We start from the raw sequence: 14,772 nt of genomic DNA on the forward strand, positions 1-14,772 counted from the left end.
ACTTTTTTTTTTGAGTTTTCCTAGGTTTTCTACACACATGCTGCTGTGTGTGGGATAATCTATGTAGAGAAAACAGCTTTTGTGTTTCAGCCCTATAGTGCAGTACGAGTTTATATCACAGCCATGTGCTATACTCCGTTTTCTCTAACATAAGCCCCCAAGACAGGGATAAGAGAATGGTACTTGTATCCCTCTTCATACCTCCATCAAACTGCTCGGTATTATGCCAATTATTCATTGTGGAGTATTTAACATGTTTTAATGTTATTTATATTGTTTATTATGTCAAATTAGATCAATTGTGATAGGCAAATAAGCCATAGTGTTGATATTAGTGTAATAATAAAGCATATTCCCTTGCATCATGAGACTGAGCTCATGGCAACTGACAGTGGCTTCAAAGCCACCTTATCGCTGATGGACAATGTACCATGTAGGTGCTTTACACAACGAGAAGCATTTCTTTTATTTGCTGGAACCATGGCTAGGGGTAAAAGTAAGCAGGTTATAACAATAAATGGAGAAAAAGAAATTGGAAAGACTTGTGCAGCAAGTAGTGCCACATAACAGAACCAGCAGATTGGTGTGGCAACCCTGGAAATTTGAAATTATGCTGGCTGAGATTAGTGCCGAATAACTGATGGAACTGGATGTCTGATTACCGGTTTTGTGATGGCGGACCTGTACATATAAAATATGAAATAACTTAAAAAACACTTGAAATTTTGGAGTTTCCAGACATAATGGGGAGATGTGGTGCTTACGGAGAATGTAAACAATCTGGGTGAGGCGCGGTGACCTTATTAGAAAGTCAGGTGGGGGGAGCCTTACAGGGAGTTTTGGTCATAATTTGAAATGTCCGTATTAGCGGAATGCCGTAAAGCGAAACCCCATAAAGCAGGGCCCAACTGTATTATCCCCTCCCTCCATCCTTTCCTAGGATGACCCCTGCTCCTCCTCCCTTCCACTACAGATTTATACACCCTCCAAGTTGCCCTATTTTGCTCCATTCTCTCTCAATGATCAAACCACCTCAACAACCCCTCTTCAGCCCTCTGAATAATACTTTTAATAACTCCACACCTCTTCCTAATCTACAAACAACAAATTCACACACGAGACCAAGTTCAATTCCCATCCAGCCTTGTGTGAATATAGTTTGCTATTCATTATGATTTTTCTGAGTACACATACAATACGTACAGTGGACCCCCGCATACCGTTGGCCTTACATAACGTTAAATCCGCATACCGATACATTTTATCGCTAAGATTTTGCCTCGCATACCGCTAAAAAACCCACTCAACGCTGTTCATCCGAGACGCGTCTAATGTGCGGCCTGAGCCAGCCTCACATGTTCCGCCGGTGGCATTGTTTACCAGCCAGCCTCCGCGGTAACATCCAAGCATACAATCGGAACATTTCGTATTATTACAGTGTTTTTTATTTTATCTGCAAAATAAGTGACCATGGGCCCCAAGAAAGCTTCTAGTGCCAACCCTACAGCAATAAGGGTGAGAATTACTATAGAGATGAAGAAAGAGATCATTGATAAGTACGAAAGTGGAATGCGTGTCTCCGAGCTGGCCAGGTTGTATAATAAACCCCAATCAACCATCGCTACTATTATGGGCAACAAAACGGCAATCAAGGAATCTGTTCTTGCCAAAGGTTCAACTGTGTTTTCGAAACAGAGATCGCAAGTGATGGAAGATGTTGAGAGACTCTTATTGGTATGGATAAATGAAAAACAGATAGCAGGAGATAGCATCTCTCAAGTGATCATAAGTGAAAAGGCTAGGAAGTTGCATGAGGATTTAATTAAAAAAAATGCCTGCAACTAGTGATGATGTGAGTGAATTTAAGGCCAGCAAAGGTTGGTTTGAGAGATTTAAGAAGCGTAGTGGCATACATAGTGTGATAAGGCATGGTGAGGCTGCCAGTTCGGACCACAAAGCAGCTGAAAAATATGTGCAGGAATTCAAGGAGTACATGATAGTGAAGGACTGAAACCTGAACAAGTGTTTAATTGTGATGAAACAGGCCTGTTTTGGAAATGCCAGCAGGACCTACATTACTCAGGAGGAAAAGGCACTCCCAGGACATAAGCCTATGAAAGACAGGCTCACTCTGTTGATGTGTTCCAATGCTAGTGGTGATTGCAAAGCGAAGCCTTTATTAGTGTATCACTCAGAAACTCCCAGAGCGTTCAGGCAAAAGAATATCCTCAAGGCTAATTTGTGTGTGCTGTGGAGGGCAAACAGTAAGGCATGGGTCACTAGGGACTTTTTCTATGACTGGTTACACCATGCATTTGCCCCCAATGTGAAAGATTACCTAACTGAAAAGAAATTAGACCTTAAGTGCCTCCTGGTGTTAGACAATGCCCCTGGTCATCCTACAGACGTGGCAGAGCGACTTTATGGGGACATGAGCTTCATTAAGGTGAAGTTTTTGCCTCCTAATACCACTCCTCTCCTGCAGCCCATGGACCAGCAGGTTATTGCAAACTTCAAAAAACTGTACACAAAAGCTCTGTTTGAAAGGTGCTTTGTAGTGACCTCAGAAACTCAACTGAGAGTTTTGGAGAGTGCACTTTAATATCCTCAATTGTGTAAACCTTATAGGTAAGGCTTGGGAGGGAGTGACTAAGAGGACCTTGAACTCTGCTTGGAAGAAACTGTGGCCAGAATGTGTAGACCAAAGGGATTTTGAAGGGTTTCAGGCTAACCCTGAGAGAGTATGCCAGTTGAGGAATCCATTGTGGCATTGGGAAAGTCCTTGGGGTTGGAGGTTAGTGGGGATGATGTGGAAGAGTTGGTGGAGGACAATGAAGAACTAACCACTGATGAGCTGCTAGATCAACTTCAACAGCAAGAGGCCAGACCTGAGGAAACTGGTTCGGAGGAGGGGGAGAGAGAAATTGAAGAAGTTGCCTACTACAAAGATTAAGGAAATCTGTGCAATGTGGATGAAAGTGCAAACCTTTATGGATGAAAATCACCCTCACACAACTATTGCAAGCCATGCTGGTGACTATTACACTGACAATATTGTGAAACACTTTAGGGAAGTAATAAAGGAACGAGAGGTACAGGCCACTATGGACAGATATGTTGTGCGACAGAAGTCCAGTGACTCTGAAGCTGGTCCTAGTGGCATTAAAAGAAGAAGGGAAGTAACCCCAGAAAAGGACTTGACACCTCAAGTCTTAATGGAAGGGGATTCCCCATCTAAACACTAAGACTCTCTCCTCCTCCCATCCCATCAATCATCACCAGATCTTCAATAGAGTTAAGTGTCATGTAATTGTGCATGCCTTTTTCAGTTTGTGTGTATTAAAATTAATATTTCATGTGGTAAATTTTTTTTTTTCATACTTTGGGGTGTCTTGCACGGATTAATTTGATTTCCATTATTTCTTATGGGGAAAATTCATTCGCATAACGATAATTTCGCATAACAATGAGCTCTCAGGAACGGATTAATATCGTTATGCGGGGGTCCACTGTATATAGGATAGGGCCCACCTTAGAGCAAATGCCGAGAGACAAGGATATGGGAAAACTGCTTATCTAGACAAGCGTTTAGGTGGTGGGAAGTACCACACCTACATTCCGAAGGATTAGAGAGGATGTTGTAGTTTAGATCACTTAAACTGTACATAAAGATTATGCATACATATATAGATTTGCATGCACAGTACATGGCACCTGGTCAACATTATCACTGGTTTTTGAGAATACAAATCTATCAGTATTACTGTGTATGTGATCTCAATGTCACTTTATGAAACAGTACAAATCTTTAGCTAATTTTAGCCTATTATAAAATAGCATCTAGTCTATTAAAATCATTAGATGTGAGTTTGAAATGCATAAAACTCTGTATGAGGTGAACCACTGTAGGCAACTTCAATCTCTGAAGATATTAATATTTTTGTGTGTTATCTTTTAAACAGATGATGTGTATTTATTAGCTCTCAGAAACAGATCAAGAATGTACAGAGGTTATGAAGTTTCAGAGTTTTAGGAGAAAAAAAAAAAAAAATCCCCCAATTGGAATTAAATTTTGGATAACCCAAAAGTACACATGTTAAGTGTTATATCTAGTAATGGATTTGGGTATTTGCAGCATGGTCTCAGACCTGATCCCTTAAATTAAAGGAAACATTAGAGGAACAAGAACTATTAAGAAACAGCATAGTTAAGTGCATATTCAACAAACGTAGAAACTTGAAAGCTTTACCATGAAACAGAAAAGAGCAATAATACAGCTAGTGCAAAATATTTAAAGCTTCTATTTCATTTATATGGCAAGATGGTGATACAATACAGCTTGTCACTAGACATTTCTCTGACTACCAACTTACTACCTGTGTAACTACGAAATTTAGAGCAAAATTGGTTGGTATCTTTAAGCAATTACTTTAAGCCACTGCATTAGTTTAATGAATAACTTAAGAATAAACAATGGTTTAATAAAATGTATTCAGAATGAAGAAATATTTCACATTAACTTTTTCATCTCTATAAATAATGAAAGTGGTACTTTTAGAGCACATTTACACAAAAGAATCTACATCATATTACCAGGAATTTTAATTCCAATGGCACATTTAATTATTATTTCTGTGTCAAGTGTCAAATTATCTGAATGAAATGTGCAAATTTACCATACTTTAGAGACTGGGATCAAATGTAAATGATTTTTGGATTACAGAGAAAAAAAAAAAAACCTACAATAATACGACAAATAAATACAGTACTCTATATTTTAACATAACTCCTATTATGCTTTCAACAGGTTTCAAGTCTGTATACTCCTACACTCCAGCTATGGACCAGACTTGTCTAGACAAGCAATGATTAACTTAAAAAAAAAAAAAATTACCAAAAAAATAATTATCTTTAAAGCTGTGCACTCAAGTTCTACCTAACTGAAATTAAGACTAATAAAAATATAACTAATACCATTTCAAACATAAAAACATGTTCCTTTAAACTGGTTATCCCTTTGAGGGTCCAAGCTGTAGATGTACATCATGAGCTCAGCTCACTCAGATAAGCTGCAAGTGGTAACTTTGGGCCTAGATGTGATAGACTGCACCTATGTGGTAAGTGTGCACCATATAAAACAAACCATGCAGCACGCAGTGCATGAGAAAAAAAAAAAAAAAAGACTTTTGGATTAAAACAGTCTTTGTGGTGTATTTTTCGTATGGTTTTTACGATTGTATTCACGGTTTCTTGGTCTCGTTTGATAAAATGGAAGATATGTTACAGAAATAGAGATATGATTGAAAATAGCTTGAAATTGTGCTCAAAGTAGCGGAAATGTTCGATATCTGCCAAAGTTCAAGAGTAAACAAATGATGTCACGCATCCAATTATTACCTTTAGAAAAAGATTCTCTCCATTTCATAAGAATTTTTTTTTTTTTAAAGCTCTTGAAACTTCAAAGGGTTAATGTGATATATATGTAGCATCAAATTAAAAGTTAATTCCCTCTGAAAATGTGTCAGAAATCTTAAAGCTTTATAAAAAAGAAAATCCTAGACTATGTTAAATACTTCATGTTACATATAAATAAAAACCTCTGCAAACTACCATGAAGTTTGTTAAATGCTCTCCTAAATTAGTTTTCACGTATGTATAGTAATTCTGACATTATTTAGTTTCATCAAGAGCACTATATCACGTGGAAACATTAGGACGTACTCCAGATACTAGTTCTGCATGTACTAACTACTTACTCCAAATTCCAACCTGTCTGCAAATTTGTAAATGTACTTCCATTGAGAACCATGAGGCTATTGTACAATCTACATGCTGTTCCAGGAGTAATGGTAATCAGGTTTTCTCTTATCATCACATTTTAAATGTGTATGCTATTGGGTGTAATGAAACGAATCCAGGATCCTCAGCTGTGGGAGCAATGCCTGTGCTGCTAACCAAATTATTTGTGCCTTACCAAACCATTTGCTAGTGTTCAAATATTAGCAATGTATTGGCAAAATTTTAATGTGTACCATATGTCACTTGGTTTAATTCATTATTTCAAAACTCCTAGGAAAGGAGTCAGGAAATACATTATATGTAGAGATCCTGAAATTTGGCATTTGGTAATGACCAATGCACAACTATAATCAAGGATTAATTATTTCAAGAAAATATATAGACATCTTCATCACATCTTAGAAGTCCCTTTAAAAATAATCTTCGTCATGGACATTCTCTGCCACAGCTTCACCTTTGCAAAGGCTTTGACAGGAAGTTTGACAAGTGCAGCTTAAAGTCCAACCAATGGTCCTTTCTTCATCAGGCCTGCATCCAAGATCAACTAAGCTGTCCAGCAGTGTCCAGTGAAAACTGCCATAGTCTGCAAAAAAGACATTAATTGAGTTCTAAGAACAAACCGAGTCATCCTTTGGAAAGTAGAAAAGGAAGTGAAGAAAAAGATGGAAAGCAAGAAGACGAATGAACTCAGAGATGCTGGCGAATCTACACTTTTCACTTAGGAAGGGCCAAAAGTTATTTTATTCAGACACAGTATGCACAATACTGCAGCACGCACCAGATATTTTCAACTGCTTCAATATACTCTCTTACTACCTTGGCGTGAACCTACTGTACAGACCTAATCCATTGCGTCAACACAAATTTTTTTTTCGTGTAACAAGATTACCGATTATGTACAGTCGGCCATCAGTCATCCGGTTCCATCAGTAATCCGCACTAATTTTGGCTAGCATAATTTCAAATTTCATCATTACACTGACACGTTTCATCACTGTACCAACTCAGAAATTGTGCAGATGGTTGTAAATCCACTGCAGCAAGCCAGTGGAGGAGAAAGCAGTGATGAAAATGAGGAAGACATAGCAGAAAGTCTCCATTGGTAGGTTAATCAAGTGTATTCTAACCTAACCACTCTGTAATCCGGCAAACTCACTAATCCGGCACACTACAGGTCCCAATGATGCCGGATTAGTGATGGCCGACCTGTATTAAAAAAATGAAGCAAATAATTGCTACAGTGAAACTAAAGCTAATTTCACATGAGGAACTGAATGAATTGTAAAACGCAGTAAATACAGTAGTTAAATGCAGAACAACTGTACATTTTGAACTGAGCACAACCCAAAACTTAGAAGAAAAAATAAAGCAGAGCAACTTCAAACACGCAAAATCTACAAGAGAATAACTAATACAGCCACGCATTTGATTTCCTGACCATATGGACAACTACAATAGTACGTCTAGTAAGTTTTGCCACTGCCCAATGAATGACAAAGGAATGAATGATGTAAAAAGTGGAAGTTGAGTACCAAAAGATTAATAATGAGAAGCTGAGGCACTTACACTCGAGGAATTGAAAACCACAGTTTTAATCTTTTAGAAATGTTTATAAAGCCACAAAGGACAACTTCCAAAGCTGACCAGCAAAGTCACCATGTTCTGAGCTAAAGAACTTAACATGATGAATGTATCACCAGCAATCTTAATACTGATAATCTAAGAAAAAAAAAATTAAAGCTATAAAAATGTACTCATGATCTGAAATATTTAGGTTGCAAATACGAGGTTATCAAACCATTTATGGCAAATTTAAAACAATGAATCTCCAAAAATTTAGAGTTCAAATATGCAGTGATTTTACTGATGGACAATCCAAAATATGATTAGCCACAGTATTTTTACAACAATAACCATGACACTGAAAGTATCCTGAATAGTTATCATTTTTTATGTACTGTACATACAAGTAGTTCATATAATTTAACTACACAAGCAATTTTGAAGGACATACAGAGATGCAACACCTACAAAATTGGGGAAGGGGTTGACTGGAGATCCGTTCATCATTCATTATATGACGCAACGAAACCTAAAAAAGTGTTTGTATTTTTAAACATTTTTCTTTCTAATTTCTCTGAATCTTCATTAAGTCAATTCTCAAAGAATGTGATTTGATGTGTTGTGTCCTTGGACATTCAAAGGAAAAGATGTTTTGCAGCCTGACAAGATACATTATTATTATAATCAAAAAGAAGCGCTAAGCCACAAGGACTATACAGCGCTGCAGGGCAGGAAGGAAGCGAGGGCATCAGGTGGCAAAAGGGAGATGGATGAGCAACAGGTTACGGATAACAGCGGGGCAGTGGATGGTGAAAGGGTAAAGGGCAGCAAGAGACTGACAAGATACAGTGTATGTGGATTTTAAACTTAAATACTTTAAACTTAATATGTATGTAAGCATTTTAAACTTAATATACCTAACATAAACATCACACCCTATACGTATTAGCTTTTCAAGACCAAGAAACTGCCAAACATATTCTGTATGTCTTTGTTGCCTTTATAACTTTTCTGATGAAGTAGTTTAGATTTTTTAACACCAGCCATACTCCACCGAGAAAGGACACCCCAAAAAATGGAATTATTCGTCATCATTCATTCAGTCACTACCTTGCCAAAAGCAGATTGACATATTTCAATGGTCCTATAGACTGCAACTTCCTCACCCACCCTTTAGAGTGCTGGCACTATACTTACCCCCTCCAGGATGTAAGTCCTGCTAACAGGTTTCCCTGAATACCTTCAAAAGTTTAGCTATCAGAATGTAATGATTTACAGCCCTGTATATGGCATTTAGCTGGCGTGTCCCTACGTTACACATTGAACTAGGTTTTGGTAATTACAGTAATAATATCCAGCGTGTGCAATTAGTCTTAGCTCATCCACTGTTTCTTGTGCTCCTGATATTTTTATAGTAAAAAGTTTTTACCCACCCCTCCCTCCTGTATCAGAAACCTTTCATTCAAGGATATGCTGAAGGCTGTGAATCTACATTCTCTGGAAAAGCATTGAGTTGAGGGGATATAACATAAGTGTACGAAAAGAAACCCAGAATAAAGAAGATATAAACAGCGTGTCGAAAATATCTAAATGGGACTTGCAGCAAATGAATTAAAGGTGAACATATTAAGATTTAGAAAGGATAGATACTGTATGGAAAGAATTGGTTTGGCAATAGTCGTTGTCAAATGAAAAACTCGATGGTAGTGTCACTGAAGCGAGAACCTTGGGAAGCTCTGACAGGTTTTACTGACACAAGAATGTGTGGGGTTGGGTGGAGCACTGCAGTAGCACCTCAATGTAGGATATCTTACCTGTAGTACATCTTTTTATTCTTTTTCCTGAACATTCATCAAACTGGTAATTCTTGCTCCAACTTGTGAAATCGTAATAGCACAATTGTTGACAATTCTCTGAACAGAGTGAGGGTTGAATCCATGACAAGACAATTCACCCTTGGCTAGCCAACACACTAGCAAGATTAGTTTGGGTCCCACTGTGGCCACAAATGCAGGTTTTTACAGACTAATCTCTTACTAGTATGGCTGTAGCAAGCACTAGCACAAAGCCATCATGAATGACTTATTAGACTATCATGGTACAGTGGATACAATATTGGATGGTCAGTTTCAGGATTTGTATAGACTGAATAGAATCTAAAGCTCCTAACAGCACAGTATCTGCATAATGTATGCCATTAATTAAAAATGACATTTATGATTAATACTGTGTAAACTATCAAAATAGAGAATAAAACAATTAACATGCACTTTCATTATATAGAGGAAGAAGTGCTAAACCTGTAAGGGAGGAATGGGAAGCAATCACGTACAATCCAAGGAGAGAGTGTCCCAGTCCTTGCATCAAGAGCCCCCCCCCATCAGCATCAAGCAAGTTTCCCAATGTTTACTATAATTATATACAAAAAAAAACTCTGCTGGTAGGAACACACAGATTTAGGTCAATGTTGAGAATTTTATTTTTAGCTTATTTATCGGTTATGTAAATTCTCCAATGTTAGTCCATTATGCAATTAACAGCTATATTTTGGCTTATGGGAAAAAAGGTTTTAATTGGTAACCAAAATGAGAAAAAATAACCTAACTAAACATATAGTAATAGTTAAAATCTAAGTTATGTTAAGTTTGGTTACTTCTATTTTTGTTGACTAACACATCGAAAAAGCTCATCTTTCCCGTAATCTTGAAATATAACTCAACTGCACACCTTAACAATGGAAAATTTACAGCATAAAAAAAAAAGCAATATGCACAATACTAACATTTTTCCTCATCTGAGACTTAGGATCATCAATGAGATTACTTGATATTCTTAGAAAAAACTACGACCAAGGCTCAGTTTCCATCTTGGTATGGAGTAGACACTAATGATGAAAGAGACTGAAGATGACCTCAACAGGTTTCTGAAAACCCACCATATTATTGGATAAATACTGATTACACTGGCAAAAACTAAATGATTTAAGAAATGGATAAATACTGGAAGTTGAAATTCCACCTGTGTGGATACAAATGCACTGGAAAATATACATAGAAAGATGAAAGTGATTCCAACAGCCTGGTTGACCAAGCAAGCACCAGACAAGCCTGGCCCAAGACTGAGTTCTGGAAGAAGAATAACTATCGGAATGCGTCAAAAAAAAAGTACAGCAAAGAACAACTGGAATACACCAACATGAGACAAATAATCTATTGAAAATATCTAACCAAGATAGAACTCTCAGTAATGGATTCAAGTTGACAAATATATTTATGAAGATATATGAAGCAAGAACTTTGGGAACTTTTAAATATAGGATGGACAGGTACACGAGTGTATGCGTGGGTGGTTGGGTTGAACTTGCCTAGCATGGGAGAATAGGCCTACTGCATTGTTCCTTGATTCTTGCTTTTATTACATAAAATTACTGAAGCGCACACTGCAAATCTTCAGGCTCCAGTTAGATAAATACCAGTGATAAATATTAGGCAGAAATATTGGTGGCCTCGCATGATCCCAAGAGGCCTTATGGCGTTTCATTTTTATTTCCTGGTGTTGCGTGGTTCAAGGCGGCCTTGGCACCTGCTCACCACCTTACTCCCTATCGTCCTTATTTACCCTTGGTAAGTGCTTCACAGACCACAGAACACATTACTAAACGTCATTTTTATTTTCCGACACGACGAGGCAAGAATTTTAGAGGAAATGTCAATACACATCGCCAACTCACCTGAGGTAACTTGAGGAGAATGCCACCCGTCTGTATCAGTTCACATCCAAGGATCCTCAAGTCCATCTCGATCTCGGGGTCGAGGCCATCCTGTTGTGACGGACTCGGGGACAACTTATCCAACGGGATGAGCACATTATCCAACGTAATAACTACAGAGCCATACTTTTTCGAAGGGGGATTCATCGCCTCTGCTGTTCCAGCCGCCATCTTGTCTCCTGAGTGAATGGACGCCAGGAGTCTAGCGCCACCAGTCACTGCTACAACAAAAGAACATCGGAATCTTTCACTTACACCAAAAAGCATACATCACAAGCGCTTTTAGTTATTCTAAATGCATTCTATAATTACGTGCACGGGTCCTAACAAAGACAAAAACGTTCTACACACGATTATTCTATCGACATAACCTATAATTTATAATTTATAGCATTTATAAGTTACCAAAATGTTTTATATTGCAATTGCAGCTGAGTTAATTAATAATAGCTTTAGTCTGAGTAAAATGAAAGTGGTAAAAGACCTCTTGTGTTAGGATGACATATTGGTTTTTCCACAACCATTCCCGGAAACCTTGTGAGTAATCAATGGTGAGAGAAACTCACCAGAGAACCATGTATTGTTCCTCTCGCACTTTTACCCTCTTAAGTCATCTCATAAAAATAACACTTTCCCATAAAAAATTAAAAAAAAAAAACAAAAAAAAAAGGCTTCACTTGATTTTATTAATCAAAACTAAACGCTAAACCCAAAAGGGTTATAGAGGAGGAATAGACTTGTATGCTCTAGTATTACGGTAAATGAGAAATATTATATCTGTATATTTAGATATTATAATATCTTAAACCCGTAAGGGTTGTGCAGCGCCTCAGGGAGTGGGACGCTATCAAGTTCCATCAAGGGGAGGACCAGCAGTTCCTTGCATCAAGAGCCCCTCACGGGCATCAAGGACCTTACCTGAGAGAAACAGAGGGGTAGAGAAACAGGAGAGAGAGTAGAAAAACAGAGAGCAGAGAAAGAGGGGGAGAGAGAGTGGAGAAACAGAGGAGAGAGAGAGTCGAGAAACAAAGGGGGAGAGATAGCAACAGAGGGGGAGAGAGAGTAGGAAAAATTATTAAGGTCATAACAGTTGGTCCCCTCAAGGGAGGTTCCTTGATGCTGGTGAGAGGCTCTTGATCTAAGGAATTGGATCTGTACTCCAGTTCCCTGAATTGAGCCTGACTACCTTCCATACCCCCCACATGCGCTGTATATTCCTACGGGTTTAGTGCTCCCCCATGATTATAATAATGGAACAGTTGGTATGCCTGACTATAAACATTATATATTTATGTTAATTGGGATGAAAGGTGAGGCTGAGATGTGGCTCAGTGTTGTATGTCATGAGGTGTGACTCACTATGTTGTATGTCATGAGGTGTGACTCACTGTGTTGTATGTCATGAGGTGTGACTCACTGTGTTGTATGTCATGAGGTGTGGCTCACTGTGTTGTATGTCATGAGGTGTGGCTCACTGTTGTATGTCATGAGGTGTGGCTCACTGTGTTGTATGTCATGAGGTGTGACTCACTGTGTTGTATGTCATGAGGTGTGGCTCACTGTGTTGTATGTCATGAGGTGTGGCTCACTGTGTTGTATGTCATGAGGTGTGGCTCACTGTATGTCATGAGGTGTGGCTCACTGTTGTATGTCATGAGGTGTGGCTCACTGTGTCATGAGGTGTGGCTCACTGTGTTGTATGTCATGAGGTGTGGCTCAGTGTTGTATGTCATGAGGTGTGGCTCAGTGTTGTATGTCATGAGGTGTGGCTGTGTTGTATGTCATGAGGTGTGACTCACTGTGTTGTATGTCATGAGGTGTGGCTCAGTGTTGTATGTCATGAGGTGTGGCTCTGTTGTATGTCATGAGGTGTGGCTCAGTGTTGTATGTCATGAGGTGTGGCTGTGTTGTATGTCATGAGGTCTGACTCACTGTGTTGTATGTCATGAGTGGCTCACTGCGTTGTATGGCATGAGGTGTGGCTCACGGTGTTGTATGTCATGAGGTGTGCTCACTGTTGCATGTCATGAGGTGTGGCTCACTGTGTTGTATGTCATGAGGTGTGGTTCATTGTATGTCATGAGGTGTGGTTCACTGTGTTGTATGTCATGAGGTGTGGCTCACTGTTGTATGTCATGAGGTGTGGCTGTGTTGTATGTCATGAGGTGTGGCTCACTGTGTTGTATATCATAGGTGTGGCTCACTGTGTTGTATGCCATGAGGTGTAGCTCACTGTATGTGACGAGGTGTGGCTCACTGTATTGTATATCATGAAGTGTGGCTCACTTGTATGTCATGAGGTGTGCCTCACTGTGTTGTATGTCATGGGGTGTGGTTCACTGTATTGTATGTCATGAGGCATGGGTCACTGTGTTGCATGTCATAAGGTGTGGCTCACTGTGTTGTATGTCATTAGGTGTGGCTCACTGTGTCACGAGGCATTGACCACTATTGTACGAGGTGTGGTTCACTGTTGTATGTGTGGCTTACTGATGCGTGTGTCATATGTGGCTCTCTGTTGTATGTGCTGTAAGCTGTGGTTCACTGTTGTATGTCATGAGGTGTGGTTTTCTGTCGAATGTGTCATGAGGTGTGGCCGACTGTTGCATATGGCATGAAGTGTGGCTTACTGTTGTATATTTTGAGGTGTGGTTCAATGCTTCAAGTTATAAGGTTTGGCTCACAGTGTATGTCCCATGAGGTGTGGCTCCCTGTGTATGTCTCACGAGGTAACTCACTGTGTATGTCATGAGGTATGGCTCACTGTGTGTCTTATGAGGTGACTCACTGATTGTCGCATGAGGTGTGGCTTACTGTGTGCCTTGTGAGGTGTAGCTCATTGTATTGTCATGAGTTGTGGCGCACTACATTTTGTCATGAATTTCTCATTGTTTTGTGTGTAACGAGGTGTTGCATATTGTTGTACGTCATGAGGTGTGGCTCAGTGCTATTTGTTTCAAGGTATGGCTCATTATTGTAGTCATGAGGGATGGCTCTGTTATATGAGGTGTAGTTCAGTGTTGTATGCCATGAGGGGCGGTTGTGTTGTCATGAGGTGTATATATTCTTGACTTTTTTCCCATTTCACTGGTCCTAGTCAGAGCAAAACATCATTACATTCCCTTCCTAAAGGCAAGTTATTTGTGTATTCTCAAGTTTATAATACAGCAAATATTGGAGAAAATTTTTTGTTTTTAATTAATTTTCTTACATAATTTTTTCAAGATTCGATAATGAACTATGAAATATGAACCTTCCAAGATGTAAGCAAATATATAAGATGTTGACAACTTTTGTACAATACAGTACTATGTACAGTATATTTATTTAAATTCGTGTACAGTATAGGCCCTTCAAAAGGTTGGGAATTTAAGTGCTTGATGGTGAACAGCTCTTTTTCAGAAGAAACTGGAAATACCTTTCCCGTCTTTGCATCAAAACTAATGGCTCCCATTCCCTAGGTGCTGCATGACCCCTATAGGTTTAGTGCTTCTCCATGAATATAATAAGTATGTACTGGGTAATATGTAACAACATATGTAATAAAATAGCAGAGTATATTCCATTTTGTTTTGTCACTCTAAATACAAATCACTTTTATGGATGAAATCACTGACATCATAAAAATAAATACAGCAACA

At 38.7% G+C, this 14,772-nt stretch overlaps 1 protein-coding gene across 2 annotated transcripts in view; it reads right to left on the reverse strand.

Moving 5' to 3' along the window:
- The window catches only part of LOC128701300 (cyclin-L1), a 77,956-nt gene that overhangs the window by 53,964 nt on the left and 9,220 nt on the right, over positions 1–14,772 (reverse strand). The window contains exons 1-2 of one of the 2 annotated variants that reach the window (XM_053794957.2): positions 11,093–11,232; positions 6,254–6,382 (exon numbers count right to left, since the gene is read on the reverse strand). Coding sequence is in view for 1 of the 2 variants with exons in the window: in XM_053794956.2 (XP_053650931.2) it covers positions 11,093–11,302 (210 nt within the window). In the remaining variant the exon portion in view is untranslated. Of the gene's footprint in view, positions 1–6,253; positions 6,383–11,092; positions 11,353–14,772 lie in introns of those variants that run through there. The other variant, XM_053794956.2, reaches the window with a different exon arrangement.

Source organism: Cherax quadricarinatus, chromosome 72 (assembly GCF_038502225.1).
Source record: "Cherax quadricarinatus isolate ZL_2023a chromosome 72, ASM3850222v1, whole genome shotgun sequence".
In the NCBI taxonomy this organism is placed as follows: Eukaryota; Metazoa; Arthropoda; class Malacostraca; order Decapoda; family Parastacidae; genus Cherax; species Cherax quadricarinatus.